This window comes from Macrobrachium rosenbergii, chromosome 56 (assembly GCF_040412425.1).
Source record: "Macrobrachium rosenbergii isolate ZJJX-2024 chromosome 56, ASM4041242v1, whole genome shotgun sequence".
Lineage (NCBI taxonomy): Eukaryota > Metazoa > Arthropoda > Malacostraca > Decapoda > Palaemonidae > Macrobrachium > Macrobrachium rosenbergii.
In genome coordinates, this window is record NC_089796.1 from 13,255,777 (window position 1) to 13,280,384 (window position 24,608).

At 36.1% G+C, this 24,608-nt stretch overlaps 1 protein-coding gene across 4 annotated transcripts in view; it reads right to left on the reverse strand.

The window, feature by feature from the left end:
* Nox (NADPH oxidase) overlaps positions 1–24,608 on the reverse strand; it is a 147,772-nt gene that overhangs the window by 63,084 nt on the left and 60,080 nt on the right. The window contains exon 1 of one of the 4 annotated variants that reach the window (XM_067101268.1): positions 12,989–13,435. The exons of 2 other annotated variants lie outside the window; for them this stretch is intronic. In XM_067101268.1, the coding sequence (XP_066957369.1) occupies positions 12,989–13,080 (92 nt within the window). In that variant the 5' untranslated portion in view covers positions 13,081–13,435. Of the gene's footprint in view, positions 1–12,988; positions 13,436–24,608 lie in introns of those variants that run through there. One more of the 4 variants, XM_067101269.1, reaches the window with a different exon arrangement.

Genomic DNA, 24,608 nt, shown 5'->3' on the forward strand with positions numbered 1-24,608 from the left:
GATTATCTGTCAGTTATCAATAATCAACGGTTTGATCCCGACAGTCGTCAGTCCTAAGTAAATAAGCCAGATATCGAGTGATATTGCAGTGATGCAAAAATAAAGCGGGCTGGAATTCTTTTACCACGACAAGAAAAATTGACTGAACTGAAGTGAATATAGGTTTTAGGGCAAAGGTCTTTCAGCGCTGAAACGGAAGTTGACAGTAAAAGGTTTGAAAGCTGTAACAAGAGGAAAACTTCGCAGTTGCACTATGAATTAATTGTTAAGAGGGGGTGGAAAGTAAGACGGAAGAAAGAGAATATGAAAGGAGGCACAGTAAAAGGAACGAAAGGGGTTGCAGCTAGGGGCCGAAGGCACGCTGCAAAGGACCTTAAGTAATGCCTACAGTACACCGCATGAGGAGCACTGACGGCACTATGACAAGAAAAAGAGCCCAAAGTAACTATATTAACCTTAACATGTACCCAGTTGTGATAACTGATGACATACATGAATACTGACACTTTTTATGTGGATGGTACATTTTGTATAAGCATACTTTTGTACGTGTTAAGCCGCTTTTAAGGTATAAGATTCGTAATAATCCTTTCCTGGTGAAATATGAAGAAATATCTAAGGACGTCATAGTTTCATGATAGGCTTCGCATTCTCCAACTCGCAAAATCTAAATCGTTTGGTAAAACGGCCCGGCATTCGTTGCCTATTTGTTAGTTTTTTATTCATAAGCATTACTGAAAAAGCGGTGCTGAGCACTTTGCTAATCAACATACCGAAAAGAAATCTCAGCGCCTCTATCCCTCTCTCTCTCTTTCACGAACAATAATAGAAGGCTGTTGATAAATATAAATAATAAATATACAATATGCCGCTAAACATTACCTAATTTACTGCCATGTACGCTTCGCCATTCCTAAATGACAGGCCTGAGAACAGTCTGACCATAAGTTATCGAAATAATATTTTTTATTAACATGATTACTTTAACTTACTCTGCTCGTTTTCATGACCTAGTCCCTTATCCGGGATTGGGACTGGCATGATTGGACAGTTTTTGAACACCTGCAATTTTACTGTCACTAACTGAATTTCCTCTTTGTATGGAAAGTCATGTAAAGTGTCAAGTACCGTTTTACGGTTCGTTACCGACAAGGACATCCTGATCTTGCGGTTTGGAACTGGTGATTATTGAAGGGCCGACCAGCTTATGGCAAAACGGTGGTTTTGTACCATCACAGTCTGTCACATGGTGTCTATTGTATTTCCATTCGTATAACTTCAAATGGGTTTTTCTTTTCACAACAGGATTGCAATTAGGGTGGATATCCGCGACTGTGAGCGGTTTCTGACAAACTCGCAAGATATTTAAGAAGACAACGCTTTCTAATTGAAGATTTCGGCAAGGGCTCTTTAACTCGAGGAAGATCTTTACTAACATAAAGTGTTTTTCTAATTAATTAAGAGTACGCGGGACTGCCTAGTAAAATCAGACGGATGGTCTTTTTAACATTAGTTTTCAAACAGTTTAATAAGTTCATAGAAAAAAATCGGCTGAAGGATATGGAAAGAAAATTGGTAAAGCAGTTTACAGGAAAATCTGTTACCAAACAAATTCTGCCCATGATTCTTTGAGGTGAATGATTTGTTACTAAATGACATTAAAAAATTGCATATGTATATAAAACTTGTTAAAGAAACTATACGTTACTGAAACTTGCACTGAACCTTTACGGTTTGGGTGAAGCGTCGATGGGTCCCAGATAGGCCAGAATGCTAATGAAGTGAAACTGCTTGACTAAGGATGTAACCGAATGAATATCAGAAGGGATATCGGGTGTCTTTTGGGTATTCAAGCCAGAAAATTTTTCAGAGACTGGTAAAAAAAGTAGCTTAGTCTCATGATCATAAGGAAAAATGGTAACAAAAGTAGCTTAGTCTTACGATCGTAAGAAAAAAAAAAGGTCACTAAAAACGCCTGGGTGAAATGAAAATTTCGAGAAAATAGTTTTTCTGAGGCGTTAAGCATTATCTGGAAAATGTCAAGGTAATTCTAAGGAAGAGCTCCGCACAGAGATGTTTATTAATAAAATTTTTTTTTGGCTTAATAAGATAGAAAGGGTGTATATGATGTGGTACAGATAAGTTAACTTGAAAATTTACCGAAATATGCGAGAAATTTACCGTCTTTTTTCGTTTTTGTTTTTACGCAGAAACGCTTTGCGGGACGTCATGTTTAGTACTATAGCCCCTCGGGGATTAACGTACAAACATAAACAAAATACAGGAAATTTTATCACATTTCGAAAAAATTTTCAAGTTATCTACTGTACTGCATCATTTACCCCCTTCTCTATGTCGTTCGGTAATAAAAAAAAAATCCATTAATAAACAATACTCAGTGCGGAGCTCTTCCTTATAATTACCCAATGTCAAATAAAAAAAATATGGACATGATCAAATACAAAAACAAATGTTCGCAGAGCATGTGATGGCAGTATGGGTCTTAAACCACAGCGCTATTTATGACATTGTGGCATTTAAGGTTTAAAGACTGCATTAAATTAGAAGCCCAAATTTATAACTGCATGACAAAGCATAAGACAGTAACTACGAAATATATTTGCAGAATCATCTCACATTATAATAGCAATTTGCGAAAAAAAATCCACCTATTTTAAAGCTACGCTTCCATGTCCTAGAAAAACTTACTTTCAAAGTAATATCAGTAAAGCAGCAAAATTCTACCCAAGTAAAACCTCAATAAAATACAAGAGATTTATTTTTTCCTCTCTAGGTCAACACCTGAAGAGTAAACACCCCTCCTCATTCCTCACCCATATCGACTACCTCCCAATCTTAACTCACCTCCTTCTTTGACTCATTACCATAAACATGACCCTTTACATCTCACACCTCATCACTTATCATTACTCAGCTGGGTGTGGAGCCCTCATCAAGTACAGACTCATCTTCCTCTACCGTCTGCCTTGGAGGCCAACCGCCCCCCCCCCACCTTCTTACAACGCCTCCTGGCCCACCACATAAGACCTTTCTTTTATTTTTTTCTATCACGAGGTCTTTTTTTTTTTTTTAAACAACTACCAAACCCCCGCCTCTCTCTCTCTCTCTCTCTCTCTCTCGTATACAACGCACAAGTAGTCTCAGGTAATGCTTCAGAAGTAATTTCTCTTAACGATTCTAATCCTCACCTCATCTATGAAGCGTGTGCTTCTCTGTCATTAAGACAGTTTTAAGTGGACGGCTCTCTCATTTGCGTCTAGAAGATCAATCGATTTTAATTAAAACGGCGTAAGTGAAGGGACGTAATTGTTCAGAAATATTTAATAGGACGTAAAAATCTGTCTTCATTGAAAGAACAAATTATTTCGTTTTTTCCTGAGTCTTTATAGTCGTTTTTCCTTAAAAGAGCGGCCTGTCTAAGGCTTCCTTTATTGTTAAGCCCAACCATTCTTCCATGCTTTTTATTTTTTATCTTACTTTCTTCATTCGGGTCTGGGCTGGAAAAGGGCATTATGCTGCCCATCCCGCTGGCCTTCACAGAGAGAGAGAGAGAGAGAGAGAAGAGCCTTCACAGAGAGAGAGAGAGAGAGAGAGAGAGAGAGAGAGAGAGAGAGAGAGAGAGAGAGAGAGAGAGAATTTGAGGTCTGGATTCTTTGTCTTCGAAAACCATTGGGCCGAGAACGGCAAAAATTGCTTTCTGAATGGAGCGATCGATGGGCCTTTGGCATGCAAAGTAACGATTATGGCGTATGGGTCTCATTTGTCACTGAATGACGATGCACCTCTTGGCATGTCAAAAGGAATAATGGGTAATTTATAAGGGAACATGTAGCTGAAATCTGTTCGTGAAGATCTCTTTGAGAGCGCTACATAACATTAATAATAATACCTCATTGAAAAACTCATTGCTCAGAAACTTACAATAGACTATACTTAACAGCTGTGAGCGGCAATTCATAAAAACGCTACATCATCAATAAAAAGGAATGAGATTGTAATATCTAACCAAATATGTAAAAAAAAATTTTTTTTTAACAGGAATCTTATCTTTTATCAACAAGAACCTCTTACGAATCCACATACAGAAACGTCATTCATTACTTGATAATCTGCATTCAAGCATCAAAAACCCAGCCGGTTACAATCACTATCCCTTAGGGATAGTGGTTAAATAAGTATACCTTAGTTTAACCAGACCACTGAGCTGATTAACAGCTCTCCTAGGGCTGGCCCGAAGGATTAGACTTATTTTACGTGGCTAAGGACCAATTGGTTATCTAGCAACGGGACCTACAGCTTATTGTGGAATCCGAGCCACATTATACCGAGAAATGAATTTCTAACACCAGAAATAAATTCTTCTAATTCTTCAGTGGCCGACCGGAGAATCGAACGCTGGCCTACGCGAGTGCTAGGCGAGTACGATATCGACCCACCCAATGAAGAACTTAGGGATAGTGGTATACCGCTTGCAGTGTGCCTTCCGCAGCATTCTGCAAATAACGCTAAAGTTCTTAGCATTGCTGCCTCTAAAGCACCAACTACAATGCTTTCGGCCTTTTGCTTTCCATCTGTTCAATTTGGTGTCTTCACCACCTGGATGCTGAACTTTCTTAGCTTTATCTTGCTCCAATTTTCACCTTTCATTAGAGAACAAAGTTTCCCGGAGACCTAGGTAATCTACGTTACAGAAAAGGAACAAACACGAATTTCCATGGTATGTAACCTACACGGGAGAGGCTAAATCAATAGAAACTTATCCATCATCTTTAATAATGAAAGTCATTCTTCGTTTGCGCCGACGACACCCTCTGGGAATAGGCGGAGGGTAAAGACTATTAAACTGGCGAAGGTCAAAGGTAACTGCCTACTTACTATATTGAATTTCTACAGCACTGGTCGATACACTATAGTGGGTGCTGGAATGGGTAATTTGCTAAGGCATGAGTGTCGGACTGCAAGTTTATTTCAAACATTATAGTTGGTCAGTGTGTGTACTTGTCTGGTGACCACCAATGAGCAACAGGTAGCAAGACGAGCACTACATGACTGATATCTCAATGAGTGAAGTTTAAATTACAGCAACATACGATTTGGTAAGTACCTGGATGAGTGACCACCAGTGGATGACAAGACACCATTGCCACATGAGCTCTCATGGACATTGGTAGGGCCGTGAAATTTGTGAACCTGTTAAATTTTATAGTCAGAAACCTGCAAATAGACCTGAGGTATTTGGTGCGAGAGGCAGTGTCAACAGAATAAGCCAATAGAGTAAATAAATGACTATGTGAATAACTAAGATTGCATGAAGATATCCTTTCAAGCAACTGTAAGACTAAATTTTAACAAACAGGAGGAGTCCCTTCTACGCTCAATGAATGTATGTACCTCTACTCTTCCTTAGCAATATTTACTATACATATTCTTCCCTCCTCACCCTCACTGACATTTTTACTTCCCACACACGTTACCCTTTTTCTTGACTTATTATCTGATAATGATAGTTTGCTCTTCTGATTCCCCCAAAGGAGTCAGTCAAAAGTATTAGATCAAATTATTACCATTTTCAAAATTAGGACTGTAAATTAATTCAACTTCATTTTCAAATTTTTTTCAGAAGTTTACATGTTAAAGAGAACAAGAGAGGGCAGATCTGAAACCATTCAGCTTACAACGAAAACCAATTACCTAACATTTAAAAATATACGATTACGAAATCTCTCTTGGACGCTTTTTGCAGGATTGTCGGACACCTTTAATATTAGAACAAAAGTGGAAGTGTAATATATAATGGGAAACATTATTTGGATGAGCTTTCCGATGAACTCGAAGGTGATAAAAGAAGGCGCCCTTTCTTCCCATGGAGGATTCAAACAAATGAGCGATAAAACGATAAAAGAGTGAAGCAATCTCTACCCTACAATTAAATTCCACTTGGAAAGGGAAAAACTTCATTCAATTCTCCTAGGATTCGAGTATCGGCGGAAAACTTATTTAGAACTTGTGAGGAAGTCGTTTAGTTAAAGAGTGTATGTGGATAACAGCATTATTTTTTCACGATGTCCCCCAGTCCCCACCTCCGTGGAAGGTCGAATGTATTTTTGGTGAAACAGCAGGGCGCATGGTGGTCTGAGCAATTGATTACAATGAGGCCCGAGAAACCATTAGACCAATACATGTTTTTTTTTTATGAATTTATGGTGTAAGCCACAAAGCCCTGCTGAGAAAAGAAGAAATTAATTACCCATAGGGTATTTTTCACCAGTCTCAACTGCTAGGGGCCGAACACCTCAAAATCCTCGTGAGTTGGGTGGGGGGCGCGGGGGAAGGGTTAGGTAGGATTCTATGTCGTAGGTTGTGTAAGATGGGTCAGATGGATGTATTGTAGTATGGTAAAATTAGGTAGCATTAAGGCTGGCATAAAAAAGTGCCTAGTTTTACAGTTTGATGTTTATTTCATTGTAGGACTGTGCATAGGCTTTGTTGCTACCCGAGACGTTGGCCACTTTCCGTACCTAGTTATTACAATATTATATATATATTAGTAGTAATATATATATATATATATATATATATATATATATATATATATATATATATAACGCTGAAAATAATTCTTTGGGTTAAAAATGTTTTGTACCTAACGTAGATACTTCCTTCAATAACTAAAATATTAGTCTGGTCAGATAATATAGTTGTTCGTTGTCTCTGCTGTTAAGCATCACACGTTTTAAACAGTATCATTCAGTATCGTTCATGATAAACTACAAGTGCCTTTCGGGTTATTAAAAAACACAATAAAAGTAAAATAACCCGTTAATTTACCTGTTTGTGAATGCTCCATTACGGTGAGCCCAATGTATGCTGAAACTCAAATATTCACTGCTTAAACAACAACTTAATCCAAGAATTTACGATAATGATTTTGAAAATAATTGTTTATTTTACAACTTGATTTCCTTATCAAATGCATAACTGTTGATAATCCTTCTCCTAAATTATTCAATATTTAAATGCTTAAATGTTATATTCAATTAATATCTTTATTAATAAAATTATTTACTCTGTCAACACCCTCAAGGTGTTACAGAGGAAATTAGTGTTGTAACGTGATCAATAATCACTCAGTAAATTATAACCTCATTAAAAAACCACCGAAATTGACATAATTACATCTCTATGGTCAGAACGGCATTGAATCACCATTCGGGAAACCATATATACAACGACTTGGACGCTTCTTTTAACCCATATAAAACCAAAGTAAGTGGGAACTGCTCATTACAACTAACCAAGAAACACCACTACCCAAAACCGTGAGACGCCCACTTCGCACGCTATCTTAATTTTCATTTTTATTAATTTCCATTTTTTACTCCGGTCCAACATTTTTATCACATCAAAGACATACTTCTTCTCATATAAACTGCGAGGGAAAGCAGGTTTTAATGCCAATTAACGTACAAGCAGACTTTTTATTAACCAGTTAATGGTCTTCATTATTGGCGCCCAAGCTCCGTGTAATGGACGTGTCCTTCAGGGGTGTTCTGTGCGCTTGCAAGGGCGAAAATGCATAATAAAAGTCGATATTCAGCTCCAAAAATTCACGCACACCTGATCAGAAATTTGTGACTGATGATGATGATAATGATGATGATGCTGAAAACATGCAGCCTAATGACGGCGCAGGTAGCAGAAATGTAAAGAGAGATTCATTTTTACAGCAAGCTCTTACTAAGTACCTGCCGTAACTGCAAGAGGAGTAATTATTGCACATAATTATACACGGATTAGTGGGGCTATTAATGAAAGTCAGCTTGACATCCTCAATGCCGGACTCATTCATACACAACATTCGCTCAGCTTATCTTTATACAATCTGTTATTATCAACTTCTGAAGACCAAGTGACAAAATTCAAGTACCAAATAATTCATTTTTACAAATTCTAGGGTGCGAGGTTTGCTTGACCAATAAATATTTAGACACTGAAAATAATTCCTATAAAAATTAAAATACCCTTCACGCCTTATTAAAAAACTTAAAATAGCATTAACACGTAATAATTCCATCACTGGGTCTTAGTTTTAACTACGCCTAAACCTGTCATATCAAAACGTAGCCAGTTTGATTTTAACAAGATGGTTTATCCAAACAGCTTTATCACTGTGCCTAAACTATTACTAGCACAAGGTGTATCCCATTCCAATTTGGCTAGCCCAAGTCCTTCATAAAATATTTTATCAACGTAACGTCATTATTGATATTTCTGAAGTAGGTCTATCACATGGAAATTGAGCTAGTCCAAGCCTACCACGGAGGAGTTTCAAGGGGCCTTAGGCTGTTACTAGACCTTAGTCTTTTAGACAAAATCATGCGTTATTTCGACAGAAAAACTGTCAAAATACGAAGTTTTTAAAGGCCTACTTGACTTATTCGTGTTTGGAGACGCTGACAATAGTTAATTAGCAGTAATGACTGTCTTACATAGTGCGTGATACCTAAATGCATATGCTAAAACTAATCAAGCTGATACAAAACATAGGAATGACTTTTTAAATAAATATTCCTTAGACCAAGTGGTAACTGAATGAACCAATTAAATGTAGACCACTTTGCCTCGTTTACAAAATTTTACTTTGATAGTTTCGACTAGTATTTTTCGAGGTTTCTTTGCAAACTCTGAATAATAATAATAATAATAATAATAATAATAATAATAATAATAATGTTAGGTAAAAATTGCTGTATGTGATAAAATTCACATATCATTACAATGATGCCCACTGTATTTCAGCACAAGCTGTGTCAAACTTGAATTGACAAACTCTGCTTGACGAGAGAGAGAGAGAAGAATAGTAAGACCACATCTACGCCATATACAACTACAAAATGCAGATGCAATGGAGTTTGTATCTTAAAAAGTGACAAGCTGAGGATATTGTAAGAACTAAGTAAATAATAAAAAAAACTCTCTTACGTTTTCTAGACCTCACTACTGGCAGAATTCTCAGCAAGGCATCTCATGATACATCGTGTCTCAATTCTGTAGTGACAATGAAAAATAACTCACGGTAATGGTGCCGTTTTTCTGATCACTGATGGATCATAAGACTTCCCCTCCTCCCTCCTTCCACCCCCACCCCTACAACAGTAAGGAAAACTTCAGATTTAAGCGGAGGAACACGGTTCGGTATGGTTATTAACAGAAATTTCCATAAAAAAAACAAATAACGTTTGAGATATCTTGAGAACAAAAAACGCACGAACGAAGAAACCAGTAAATAAACCTCTGCTCAACTTCTTCGGCGGCGGTAAAACACGGAAACTAAATTGAAAATAGGATTATTTCAACATTCGTGTGCGCAAGTGGGACAGTGTCTTATGCGATCTTCTTCTCTCCCCCACAGGTATCATTCACTGCATCTCTCATACTCATTTCCTCCATCTACATCTTTTTCTTCAGCAAAATATGTTTCCTCTAACTGTGCCTGTCCTTGTCCTACTCAACTACACTCAAAACATCTAAGAATGCTTTAGAGTATGCTTGTTACACACACACACTTCTTAATTTTTCCCATCAAGGAGATGCTTAAGGCCCAGCGCTGCTTTGCCATGACTCTCTAGACAAAGAAACTTTCTGATTATAAGAATAACGGCACATTACTTTCTCATTAAATTTTAGTGTAATAAGACGTGCAGCTGAGAGTGCAGTTAATGACTCAAAAGTCTGCTAATACTACAGCTATCAATAAACGAGCATAATCATTCCAAACCGAACAAAGGCTCATAAATCATTCCTCAGTGACCCCCTCCCCAGCCTCTCTTTCTCTCCACCCAGAAGACGTCCGCAAATTGCAGTCTTTAGAGATGGATGGATGGTATTTTTTCATCCATCCTGTAGCTTGCAATTGTTTCCAAGGAAAGCTGCCATGGTAAATAAGAAACACCGCTCTTATTAACATTTTCCATCAATAAAGGTGTTCGAACTTACGTATACAGCTTTGACATAATTTTCACTATTTAATACCCGTTCTAAAATCCTAGAATGTTTGAAGTTTCAAAATCCCAATCCTCTCATTATAAGCTCGTCGAGTTATCAACGTGTTCAGAATTCTGCTGGGAAGTTCTACTATCATTTAACTTTAGGGAACGAACGATTTCCCACTCGGGTAGATAATGACAGATTATTTTTTCAAACCTGGTTCAACCTTCCATCTTTAGCAGAGAAAGGGAATGGGGTCGGTTGGTATAAAATTTATCAAGGGAAATCTGCTTAAATATGATAAATGAGAGGGGTGAGGGAGAGGAGTTAAACTTGAAGGTTTTAATCTTGTAAAGACACATCTTGTCAAAACGTGTCACAGAGGATTTACAAAAATTCTCCATTTTTGCTTAAATAATTATTCAATATACAGGCTACAACATTAGACTACCGACAACTCTTGCAAACAGTACTTCAAACCCAAGCACCACAGTTAACTACGGTACAAACCTGCGCTTTAGGCAAGCTCAAATAATTAAAATAACGAACTGTGGTAAGCACAGCCTCCATACTGAAAATAGAGACAAAAGTTATTCTCAAAGTAAACGAAAAATCATAAAAAAAAACCGATCAGTTGAAGTGCGGTACGATAACTCGCTTTTTTTTGCCGAACACACCCCACTTCTGCGGTTACGTCTGGCAAACCACAGTATGTGCTTTAAAGAAACCGTCTAATAACGCAAAACACGCCTTGGTTGTTCAGACTCTCTCTCCTGCAGTCCAACCCAGGTTTCTAGATTCCCCTGAACACATTACCGCATTTACGAGCAACCTCTAAGCTCGTGCCAGTGCAGTTATCTACGGGTCGACTGAAAGAACAAACACCATAAGTCAATGGTACGGCTCCAGATGGGTTTCACGGAGCTTGTCTTTGTTTTGGATTTAAAAATGGTTTGACTTAAGCCTAGAAACTTTCTTGAATCGCCATATCTGATCACTGGCTAGGGGAACGTATTTTTACTACTTTTCTTCGTTTTTGTTTTCGACTTTTCTTGTATCAAATTTCCTTTTATTTCTATTTCTCATTTTGAGAGGATACAAAATGAAATTAGAGTTGGAAAAAAAGGTCTAGTATATCAGTCTTGCGTAACAGTATAACAACAAATGATAAAATAGTTCTCAAAGGGATGGAACTAAACTAGTAGTCATTGCCAGGTATGATTAAAAGAATAGGTAATCTTAACGATTGCCTCCTCTCTCACTTTAAATCACACACACAAATGTTTTTTAATCTCAAAGGCTTGAAATGAATAACCATAGAAAATAATCTAATAATGGAACTTGCTAATAGATTCTCAGTATCTCTCTTGCTAATAGATTCTCAGTATCTCTCTTGCTAATAGATTCTCAGTATCTCTCTTGCTAATAGATTCTCAGTATCTCTCTTGCTAATAGATTCTCACTATCTCTCTTGCTAATAGATTCTCACTATCTCTCTTGCTAATGGATTCTCACTATCTCTCTCATATTAGAATACAATAATTTCTCTTAAAATATTTCTCTCAAAAAAAAAAAAAATCCATTCGAAGCACACCATCTCTGCATAAGAATAACCTTACCCGTAAGAGGAAGGTGATGCACGATTCTTCTTGCCGGTGATGAGAGAAAAATGACCAGTTAACACGAACACAAAAACTGGAAAACTATAAAACTCGACAGAAAATATGATGACATTAGTGATAGTGTCGGCTATGATAGTGTCGGCTATGATGGTGACCTTGCACAGCCAGCTTTATATATACAAAATAATCAAAAGCTTCGATATAAGGTGGTAGTGCAGCAGTGGTGGAAGCATCAAGTCGCCCAAGGTAATCCCGGGAGATTTTAATGAGCTTAGGTAGTTATCTCAGCAAGTAACACCCACATATAAAACCTCTTTTTGTTCTATATTGATTGAGGAGGTAGTAAGCGTGACCAAACAACAACAAATATATCATCTGCACATTTCCTTAAGTTACGAACTCTAATCTCATTCATGAAATTGTATCATCTGGATATTTGTCATTTCTCATTTTCTGATAAGAAAATGAAAGCGGGTCCAAGGGCCGTTCAATACAGCACTGGGAACTAGGTTGACTCCTCCAGCCCACTGCAAACAACACATTAGAAGTTGGCTGCCAAATATGGATAGAGAGTTTACAAAACCCTTTCTTGCTGCACTTTAATGTATGAAGGAGGAAAGACCAAGAAGTATTTCAATAACCAGAACCAAAACATTGCCAATACAAGTACTAAATCAATAAAGTTACAGATTTAACATTAAGAGACGAGTTTATACACACTAAACTATAGTGTGAGTCTCCATATACTAACTCTCATATCGCGAGATTCTCCGTCACCTACCATAACTAAAATAAAACACCAAATTCGTTTTACATGATTCAGCACCTCTATGTACACATAATAAAAAACACTAATTAATATCCTAAAATTAAAATATCACAACTATAGCTATGGTGAAAAACAGCCTATGATCTTTCATCGCTAAGTTTGATAGATGACATGGGTTAAATATTTACGTTCACCCACTCCTCGGTTATTTACTTGTGACCCACCAAGAATTATTTTGGGTAACCCTTACCCCTTTACTCTATCAAAAATCCAAACTGACAACTTTAGCCTTACTGAAAATATTCTGGATAACTTTCCAACGTTTACAACCTCTGTAAATTGGACACCTATTATTACCAGTATCAATTTCTGCTTCCTGAAAATATTTCGGGTGGGCGTAATCATATCAATAAGCCACCATCGGAGTATATGTAAGGTGATGATGTAGTATACTAAAAGATACAATTAATATTCAAATTGGCTTTCGAAAATATTTACGTACCTTAGACATTCTGCCACCTCCCGTTTGTAGCCTCACCTAATCTTCAAACTACGTACTTTTAAAAACATTTCTAAAGAAGGAACTTACCCATTTTGTTTCTCGCGCTGCAGTTCCTCATCTGGCCAAAGAGGTTCTCCATAGAATCGGTTGAGAAGCGGTTTGACCCACCCTTGAAACATGGCTTGTTTCGCCTCCTCTGTTGTGCTAAGCACCTGCGCGACATTGGCTCTCGCTCGGAAATCTTCACTCTCCCACCTTATTATTCCTCATATTCTCTATTCTCAATATCACTTTCAACAACAGTCTCGTGTCTGTTCACTTGACCGATCACACATCTCCTCGAAAAGTTTAAAAGTGTCACTTGGATTGGACCTTGGCGGAAAAAAAATGTTCGCTCACTCGTCAATTTAAACACCAATTTCTTGAATAAAGTCTAAAATACCAAATGGAAATGCAAGGGGAAACATTTATTAAAGAAATGATCGACACTAAAACGACACAGTCCTCCCTCCACGGAGTGCAGATTCTGAATAGAAAAATACCGGGTGCGACCCTTTGAACAAGGATTCTGAAAACGCGAATAGACTACTCGACTCTTTTCAGCGATACTTTAGGTATCATTATTCTTTTACTATTATTAATAGTCAATAAGTATACACATTCATATGGAATGTGTCAAAAAGACCATTAACCAGATAGGCAAGGTTCCACACAATGAAATAAACATTTTGGGGAATAAAAACTGGTATTTTTGTAAACTGGCCTCATAAGTGTTCCGAGTTGGTATGCCTAACCTTCCTGCCACAGAAGGCTTCGGGATGATCGGACGTAGGTAAGTAACTGTGTTGCAATATTTTCATATCTATGCATTTCAGTTTCTAAACAGTAAAGGGTCGATATTATTGACATACCCTGTATACGACTGAGTGACTAAAACTTTACGAGTCCGGGTAATCAAGGAAAACACAGTATACATATAATGAAGACAAATACAAAAATGAACCCAGAACCACAAAAACAGATTCGTCGTGGTTTCTGGTCACAGTCAATAGAAAAATAAGTCCAACAACCGAGTCATAAAAATCTTTAGCACCAAACCATAGTCGTTCTACAACCGGTTCTAATATTTAGGTGTCATGAGATTAGTTACTGGGACGCCACTTTGCATAAAGCAGTAAATCACCATATTAATTTTATTTTTGTTTGTTGGTAAGCCATAATATGAGAACAATGAGTGAGTGAGTGAGTGAGTGGTCAACGATAGGCTAGTTATCCTCTTGCTTTCACTTTCCTCGAGTCCGTCACTCATTGTTACATCTCGTGGTGAGTTTAACGAGCCAGCTGTTCATAGGAGACAAACGGTTAAAATAATTTTCTTGAGCGATGAACTGTTTTAAGATTTAGAACCATACAACCCAAAACGAACACCAAAGTTCTACATTCTCACTCAGCGTAGTTAGTACAGATTTAAAATTATGACTGGACAAATTGAGCCATAGGCATAACAATCTTAAAATTTTGGTATAGCAAAGATCTACACCTTTTTTGCTGTAATCTGACAACTCTTTGCAGATTAAAGAACCACTGTAAAGTACAAAAGCAGGTATCTTACGTATTTCTACTCAATAACTGTGACCAAGACTGTATTCAGTTTCTTTCATGGACTTATCTATTTGAGGATATCTCTGACTTCCTGACAAATACGTCTATCATAATTAGAAGAAAATGTCTAATCTTCGCGTAAAGCTTACTTAATCAAATAACTTTAATATGTGATGCTCTAATGACAAAGCTCGACTGACGGATAAAGATATTCCTTAGTCATAGAGATAACTTGCCATTAATACATATGGACGGCAAGAGCCCTACTGGAGTACTGGTGGGAACAGGCACCGCTGTTCCTAGACTGTATTATGGAGCTTAAAGTGGAGTCTTTTTCATAAATGAGAGAGAGAGAGAGAGAGAGAGAGAGAGAGAGAGAGAGAGAGAGAGAGAGAGAGAGAGAGAGAGGTGGGGGATTATTATAAATGAAAATGACATCGCCATGAATGCAATACCACTGCAGCTTCGGTGAATTCATCGCCTTACGTATACCATATTAATAACGGGACACAATCATTACAATGCAATTTCTTTAAGTGCAAGACTATTTATATGTTAGTTATTCATCTATTCGTTAATCTATCTATTTGGTATTTCTTATTTATTTATACAAAGTTCACATTTGTCCGACATTTGCTAAAGTGAAATGGCTTTCTCAGCAACCTACAATTTCCATAAAATTTACCAACAGAATTTACCAAAGAACTTTTCTTTATCATGAACGCCTAACAAAGTTTCACATGGGCATATATATATATATATATATATATATATATATATATATATATATATATATATATATATATATATATATATATATTCAATTTTTATCACACCGATTTATATACAATCATGAAGCTACAAATGTTGTTTAATATCAAATTCACGCTACTTGGGAATATCCCCGATGGGGAATTATCACCGAAGGGGAATTTATATGTGATAAAAGGATCTGTACTGCCGGGTCTCAATCAGTGGGTAGACCGTCGACTGGAGTTGTTGGAAGGTAATTGTGTCGAGGGATCGAGACCCGGCAGTACCGATCCATTTATCACTTATATATTCCCCCTTCGGTGATAATTCCCCATATTCCCGAAGGTAAATTTTATATCAAACAACATTTGTAGCTTCATGAATATTTGATATATATATATCAAATATATACAACATTTGTATATATATATATATATATATATATATATATATATATATATGTATATATATATATATATATATATATATATATATATATATATATATATATATATATATATATATATATATATATATATATATATATATATATATATATATATATATATATATATATATATATATATATATATATATATATATATATATATATATATATATATATATGTTTATATACATATGATTATGTACATATGGCAAAAGGGAGGATAAAAAATATCACATATTTGGCTGGAATTCAATACAGTTTTCATTAAGAAAAAATTTATTGGTCAAAAAACTAAAACAATCTGACAAAATCCTCGAATTACGTGAAATATGGAGGTTTTGAGCTACGCCTGGCTGCTAAACACCCTAACTCTCTTCGCCTTGAAAATAAACGAGTGAAAATATTCAAAACCCGCACACGAACACGCCAATCTGATATGACTCTCAAAGCCTGCTGCCAAGGTTTAATTACGCATAACATAACGCGGCAATTAAAAGCCTTTTAGTCCGAGGTAAAACAATAAAACACAGCTATTAAAACCCCCTCTCGCATGTAAACCGCAATGGTAATCGCAACATCCGATACCGAGATTACGCGCATCTACGAAAAAACAAGCGAACGAAGAGTGTCCTTTTCGTTATCGCGCATTATACAGATGCAAATGAGGCGCATAACATATGAAGCTGGCATCACGTGTTGGAAAGTGGATTCCTGCCTATGGCAGGAATTTTGAGATAAATTATGACTACCAGAGATTCGCATTTAATGAATATCTTCGAATGGCACCGGAAGTATATTAGGCACTGTAAGAAGAGAAAATAAATATAAACGTTGAAGATACAAAAATTGAGAGGTGTGAGAAACAAGATGTTATTCTGAGATACTAAAGAAAGAGTTTTGCGATAATAATAATATGCGATGGAAGTAAAAAACCTTTCATTCTTGTATTTGAAAATACTTTAGTTTTCACTGTTCCATCTCTCTCTCTCTCTCTCTCTCTCTCTCTGCTTGAGTCGGGGAGGAAACAATATGTAAAATTCAGTTATCACTGAATGGCCGACTTACAATGCATTAAAATGCAAAGTATTAAAAATATCCTTTTTTCCCCTTAAGATTCATAGGACAACGAGACGGGAAATTATGTCCTTTTTCTAGTCAAGGCCCAAAGACAACTAGTATAAGGAGTCAGGATTAATTCTGGAAGAGAGCGATAGATAAACCTGCCTCGTGAAGAACGGCACAAAAGGAAATTCATAGACTGTGAAACACTTGTGAAATGGGAAATATTTGTCAAATATGAAACAACAGTAAAATGCAAAACACCCGTAAAAGGCGTAGTTATGGGATCAAATGATTTCATATAATTATTTTAAATAAATAGCGGAAAAAGAGTAACTTCATCATTATTTGACAGTAAAATAAATGAGCAGGGACATCCTTACTGGAATAACTCAGGCTCGGATGTACTGCAGGAACGAACTGCAGATACGATATTTTTGAAGTCTTGCTTATACCTGAACAATTATGCCTTGTATGACAGCAAGTAAACGAATAATGGGATACAATGAGACCATACTAGACACAGAAGTCACGGTTGTGTTAGCTGACAGTAAAAATGACAAGGAAGCATGAAAATTAACTTGACAAATTAAGCAAAATTGATAAAAAATTTGATTAAAGTAGTTTTAAATTTTTGTGATGTTCAAAAAGAAGGTACAATTTAGTGTACATGTGAATACATATATACATATGTGTGTGGATGTATGTATACATATATACATATGTACGTATGTACATTATATATTATACAAATATATATATATATATATATATATATATATATATATATATATATATATATATATATATTTGAAGTTTATCTGTAGAATGATCAGCTGATCGCAAGTAAATCCTCTAGTTACCAAAATACATAATCAAAAGTACAAATCCCAAGCACAATGTCCGAAGCAAACACTTGTCAGCAAAGTCATTCAATGGTTGTTTTGATCGAATACAAAAATAACAAAGAGGGAAGACATAAGCAAATTGAGAGTCCTCTGTTGGCACCGATGCCACTCCAAGAATACCGCGGTCGTCAGACTAACACGAACCACACTGATACACTGCGCTAAGAATAAAAGGATACGCCTCTCCGTCACAGTGCTGACCTAAACCACTCCCACAGCGTGACGTCACGGATTCAAGCTCCTCCCTCTGTGTCATGTTTCCTGCTGAGATCTCCCGACTGTGGAGATTCACCCGAGATAGTTCGAACGCTAATTAGTCACGAAAAAAGCAAGATTTTGTTTTTACACTTTTGATATTTCAACAGTTGAAGTGTGTGTGTGTGTGTGTGTGTGTGTGTGTGTGTGTGTGTGTGTGTGTGTGTGTGTGTGTGTGTGTGTGTGTGAGAGAGAGAGAGAGAGAGAGAGAGAGAAAACCATCAACTCTTCCGCAAGTTTTCGTTTGTAAGTTTATTATTAATATTATTATTATCCGATGCACAGCCTCATCTGCAAGGCACAAGTCTTCACAAATATTAAAACAAATCTTTATGTAAAGAAAATAAAAAAGAAGAAAAGGGTAGAAATGAATTTACGCAATAAACAACAATAAATAAATAAAATTATGTGTAATCAATAACGACAAATGAAAGTGAATATCTGTAATGAATGAATAAATAAACATACAAATATATACACAACAGAGATTGATCGAACTTTCTAGGGAGGGGACTGAAACCTAAAAATATGGGAGGCTACAAGTCTATGGAACAAAGACTTAAGGGATACGCAATCTCCCACCAACGTAGGCAAGACATAAGTATGGAACTTCAAAAATAGCGATGGGCAGAAGCTACGAATATAATGATACACGCAACTGCGCACAGATATACGTGTAATAGTAACCATTTTTAACATATCATGAGAAACAATGCACTTGATTATAGCGACATTTGTACCAATAATGCATCCAGGATCAAATTTTTCTGTGTAAGAATAATGCCATTTTGTACTTGTAAAGATATCTCTTACTAATTGCTAAAAAAAAAAATCTGTAGGTTGATTAATTCAGGAAACAGCGAGAAATGAAGAAATTTCCGCATTATAGAAAGGACCAATGTTAAGAAACGATCGCTCTAGTAAAAAAAGTTTAAGTATATCTGATCCCACTGAGCTGATTAACAGCCTCCAAAAGGTATTAATTTTTACGTGGCTAAGAACCAATTGGTTACCTAGAAGAGGACCTACAAGGCTGGGAATCCGAATGATAGCGTGACCTTCAGGCCAGTAATTCTCTTGAACAAACTGGCCAAAGGAACATTTATGACCATAAATGTTTATAAATAACCCGCTCACCCAGCGATGATGATCGCTGGCACTCCTCGTGCACCCATCAAATTATTTTTGGGCTTGCAAAGTCAACAGTTTAAGGCTAGAATGAGACAATCCAGTAATCTCGAGACAAAGCCTCAGGAACATTTATGACTTATGATGGGTGGCACTTTCACCCATCAAATTATTTTTATCATCAGCATTTTACTAAACAGACAATCAACTATCACACACACTATATATATATATATATATATATATATATATATATATATATATATATATATATATATATATATATATATATATATGTGTGTGTGTGTGTGTGTGTGTGTGTGTGTGTGTGTGTGTAAAGTACAGTAAAAAAATAAAGATGAATAAAAACAAGAATTTAGGGATCAAAATTAACATAAAGACCTCACATGTAAGAATGAGTAAAAATAAACAAAAAACAATATCACTGGCGACAGATCTGGGAGATTTTCCATGAAGCTTCACAAGACCTGGCTCTGATGAGATTCCTGAAGGCCAATAGCTATACCTCCTCCTATTGGATGGGAGTATATAATCTAAAGTCACCTGAACATTCACTGCAGTCTTCAGTCATCCTAGCTCAGTAGCTGCCCTTGTTATGAAAAACAGCACAGGCTCCAAGGTTCCCAAGGAGTCATGTTTTACAAATTTAAATGTTTGGAAGGGGTAAGCAAGCCCCTTGAGATAAGCTACACTGACCACACGACAATGATCATACGCAATTATGGGGCCAATATAACAACACTTGTGAATGAACATAACAAAAATCCCAAACTGGAAGAACTTATTAGAGACACTGAGGTTGTTCACCAAAAAGATGATAATGGGTAGCAGATGACTGCTGAAGCAGTGAGTACAGCACTGCCACAGCCTGTGTTAAATGTTCAGGTGTCCTCAGGTTGTATGCTCCCATCCAGCTAGAGGTTTTGCGGCTGCATGCCTCCGGGACTCTGACTAGAGCCAAAGGGCAATCTCGCAGATCAGTTTCCAGTGATGTTTCTTTGCTAATTTTCACTTTAAGATTTGTGATGTTTATACGGTACTGTAAATTTTGCATTCTTTTTTTTTTGTACTTTACTCAGTTATATATTCAAATGTGGTTCAAATGTATATTTTGTATAGCATAAATAATGGCGGAAACGTTACAACATTTTTTGTTTTCCTTCAGGACTTTAACCTTGAGGATAATAAGTATAGGAGAATGGTGAAGTGATGCCTTTAAGTAATAAATGCCGAATGTGCATTTCCATTTAATGAGAACTGCATTAAAGAAAAAGTATATCCTGACTATCTATCTATCTATCTATCTATCTATCTATCTATATATATATATATATATATATATATATATATATATATATATATATATATATATATACATATACACACACACATACACTGGCCATAAAAATTAATGTGGGAATATAGCTGTGAAAGACCAAACACGCATATAAAGACCCACGACATTTTCGTGACTGAAAATATGCTTACTCACATTCCACGTAAACGTTTTATGAATGTAAGCTGTCAGGCCCGATCTTATGCCATAACCACCATTGCGTTACAGGTTTCTTATTTTTTATTTCTGCTCGGTGGCCAGGGAGAGAGAAAGACAAGAGACTATATTCCCATTATTCAAAAGGAGACGTTACTTTTTTGCAAATCGTTTTAACTATAATCTCAAAAAATCTCCCAGCTGCTCCTCACTTTGAAACTAACTCGAGAGAAAAAGGGTCTTCCGAACATGAGCAGCCAAAAATAATACCTTAAAATCTATATCACAGGTCTGATTATTATTATTATTATTATTATTATTATTATTATTATTATTATTATTATTATTACTATTATTATTATTATTATTATTATTAGCATAATAATAATAATAATAATAATAATAATAATAATAATAATAATAATAATAATAATAATAATAATAATAATAATAATAATAATAATAATAATAATAATAATAATAATAATAATAATAATAATAATAACAATAGTTTAACGACACCCTTAAGATACTTCAAAACTCTCGAAGGGCTCATCCAAAAGATTTGTTTTTAAATTAAAGGAGAAAATTGAGAGCAACAAAGTTACAGAAGTTGGACAGCTAAGCTGCAAGAGACTAAAGGAAGCGAAAGTCAAGTAAAAGGAAGAAAGCAATGCAACTGGCGCTGAAAGGAAGATCCAAGTAATCCTCAGGTCAACAGTGTGCCGTTCTAGAGCCACTGGAAGCACAAAATCCACCCAGCTGGTTTGAAGCAGTAATAATAACAGTCGATGTTATTTCGTTTAAAACCACACATTTTACATAACTTCACCACTAATATATATATATATATATATATATATATATATATATATATATATATATATATATATATATATATATATATATATGTATATATATACAGCAAACGTTATGAGGGGAATCATTTAAAACCTATTAATTGTAAAACCAATTTGACTTTAATAATTAATGTCGCCGCGTATCTCACGGTCGTTTGCAGGTTGCTTACATCTGTAAAGTTGTCCATTAACAATCCTGAAAACAGTTTCATCCTGTGCAACAAACCAAGAACACCTTCGCGTCGTCAAGAAACAATCAATTTTTAGAACGGATACTGGATTAAAATGCCTAATCGTTTCAATAAAAAAGGAAACTTACCTTTCTTAACATGGGTTTACCGAATTATGTAGGTCTCCTACCCTCAAATTAAATATCTTTTTCTTTGCTGTTGTTGCTGAACACGGCTCTTGCTCCTTAGTAGCCGGCTGGACCTGGGCTCTCTGTTCCAGCCAACTGGAGAAGTTACCAAGTACCAGCAGAGGGGAGTTGCCGTCACTGTGCAGTTTAACATCAAGAATAGAAACTTGCTTGACCACGGTCACACTTCCCTACATTCTACGCAACTAAAGAAAATCTAACGCAAAAAAAAGTTAAAATTTTCCTCATACACCCTTGGACTACATTCGGGCAAGTCTCTCTTTCTTAATCTTACGTTAATGATAAGAATGATAAAAGTATACCCCAATACCCAACACTTCTCAGCGCACGGTTTAGCTTCCGTCATGAGCTCATCAACTCGCTCTGTTATTGGTGTTCTCAAAACATTGTGATTTTCATTTTCCCTTTGATGATCTTCTATGTATTTTCTTCTTCATATTTTTTTTCCGAGGTCTTAGACGAGAAGGGTGAAAATCTAGGTAACATGGGTGATTGATCGCTTATTAAACACAGAGGTTAGTCATGACCAATATTTCTTTTAACCTTTGAGAAGCAATGTACTTTTAGGTGTTGCAATAAAATGAGCCAGTGGGCTTCATCGCACGGCTTTTGTTTCGTGTGTGTGTTTTTTTTATACCGACTACGAGAGACGAGTTATAAGTCCACGTCTCGCAGAGAGTTTCCTGAACGGTTTCGTTCCGGTGAACTGAGATTACCTCTTCGAGGCCCTCCTTTTTCAAAAAATTATGATGTGATAATACATGTTTTGATAGAGTACTTGTCCCATAGGTCTCTCTCTCTTTTTGTGTATATATATATATATATATATATATATATATATATATATATATATATATATATATATATATATATATATATATATATATATATACACTCCAGATGACCAACTCTCTCTCTCTCTTTTTGTGTATATAAATATATATATATATATATATATATATATATATATATATATATATATATATATATATATATATATATAAATATATATATATATGATTATTATCACTTTTGTACGTGATTCATTTATCACACATTACCACAGGTGAAAAATAAGAAACGGGGTGTAGGTCCTGACCGGTTTCGACTTTATTTCCAATGGCTTGGAAATAAAGTCGAAACCGGTCAGGACCTACACCCCGTTTCTTATTTTTCACCTGTGGTAATATATATATATATATATATATATATATATATATATATATATATATATATATATATATATATATATATATATATATATATATATATACCCTCCAGATGCGACCAAGAACAATCGACTACCGACCAGGCACATAATTCACTACTAAGATCAGCAGAGGCATACTGAATATTTAAGAAAATGTGCCCATACTGTTTCTTACCTTATCCGGTTTGAGGATCGTACAAAGGTCTTCTCGCTTGTGTTTACGTTCGCATGTGTGAGAGAGAGAGAGAGAGAGAGAGAGAGAGAGAGAGAGAGAGAGAGAGAGAGAGAGAGAGAGAGAGAGAGGCTATTTAAATGAGGCAGTAGCTAAATTTTAATAATGTTTTTTGATCATGCAACTATAAAAATGATGATATAAGTATCATTGATTTCACCTTCAAAAATACGCATGCAGCGATCATCATATACTTCACTAATCATTTTATCTGTCAAACTGAGAGATACTGATCCTATTTTTCCTTTCACCCTCAAAATTTATTGATCTCCCGATTGGCAGAAATAGCGATTTCGCTTTTTCCTTCTCATAAAATTATTTATCCTATCTATAAACTTGTGAAAAACTGGTATTAATATTTTCATTCGATTTCCACAATAATTTATTACTGAAACTGAGAAATATTAATTGCGATTTGTTTTACACGGACCCCCAAAATATTGATTACGCTGTACAAGTTGACAAACAATAAATTATAATTCACTTCGACCCTCTTTATGCCAAGCGCGGCATATCGTTAAAGTCACTTTCCTCTTGTCTGAAAGGCGGCCGAGCGAGACGCCTTAATAAATTCGCGATAAAAAGATCGCCGAAACTTTGAGCTGGCCACCTCTGCCATAAAAGGTAATGAAGTAGAACCGAATAGAGAGGTGGATAATCCCCATACAATAGCATGTCACGTGCGTGCTGAGAGAGAGAGAGAGAGAGAGAGAGAGAGAGAGAGAGAGAGAGAGAGAGAGAGAGAGAGAGGCTCTTACCAGTCACTTTCCTTCCACGGGTAAGTACTGGGAAACGCAACATTTCAATCGGATAATTTACTGACAATTAGCAAAGCTGAATCGTCATACAAATGACAGCTATTTGTTGTAAGATTATGCTGGCCTTATATCAGCGCTGCCACGCTCTCCGCGCACGCCGCAGTCTTTGTGCTGTAGAACGATATCACAAATCGGTCATGCATGATAGCTTGATTAAGTGACCTCAGCATGAAAGACGGAAAGAGCCTTCATAAGAATCTCCACCCTCCTGTTGAAGCCATATGCCAAAAAGCCGTTTCTCGTTCTGCAAGGAAAGGTGCTCTGTCCTTCCTGCGAATACAAGACCTGTGATTTTAATTTAACCCTTTCCTAGTCTCCAGCAATATGACTTCACCTTCCTACACTTTTCTTTTTCATGAGACAGAAACATTTGCCCCAGGCTCCAGGACTAGATCACTCTGAAGCCCTTGAACCCTTTTCGATTCTGGACCTTTGGTTACAATATTGGACTATTCTGTCTATCATTCTAGTAAAATATGATTGCCAATGTTTCTCATTCTACACAGTATGAACCTTACACACTTATGCTAGTTACATGACAA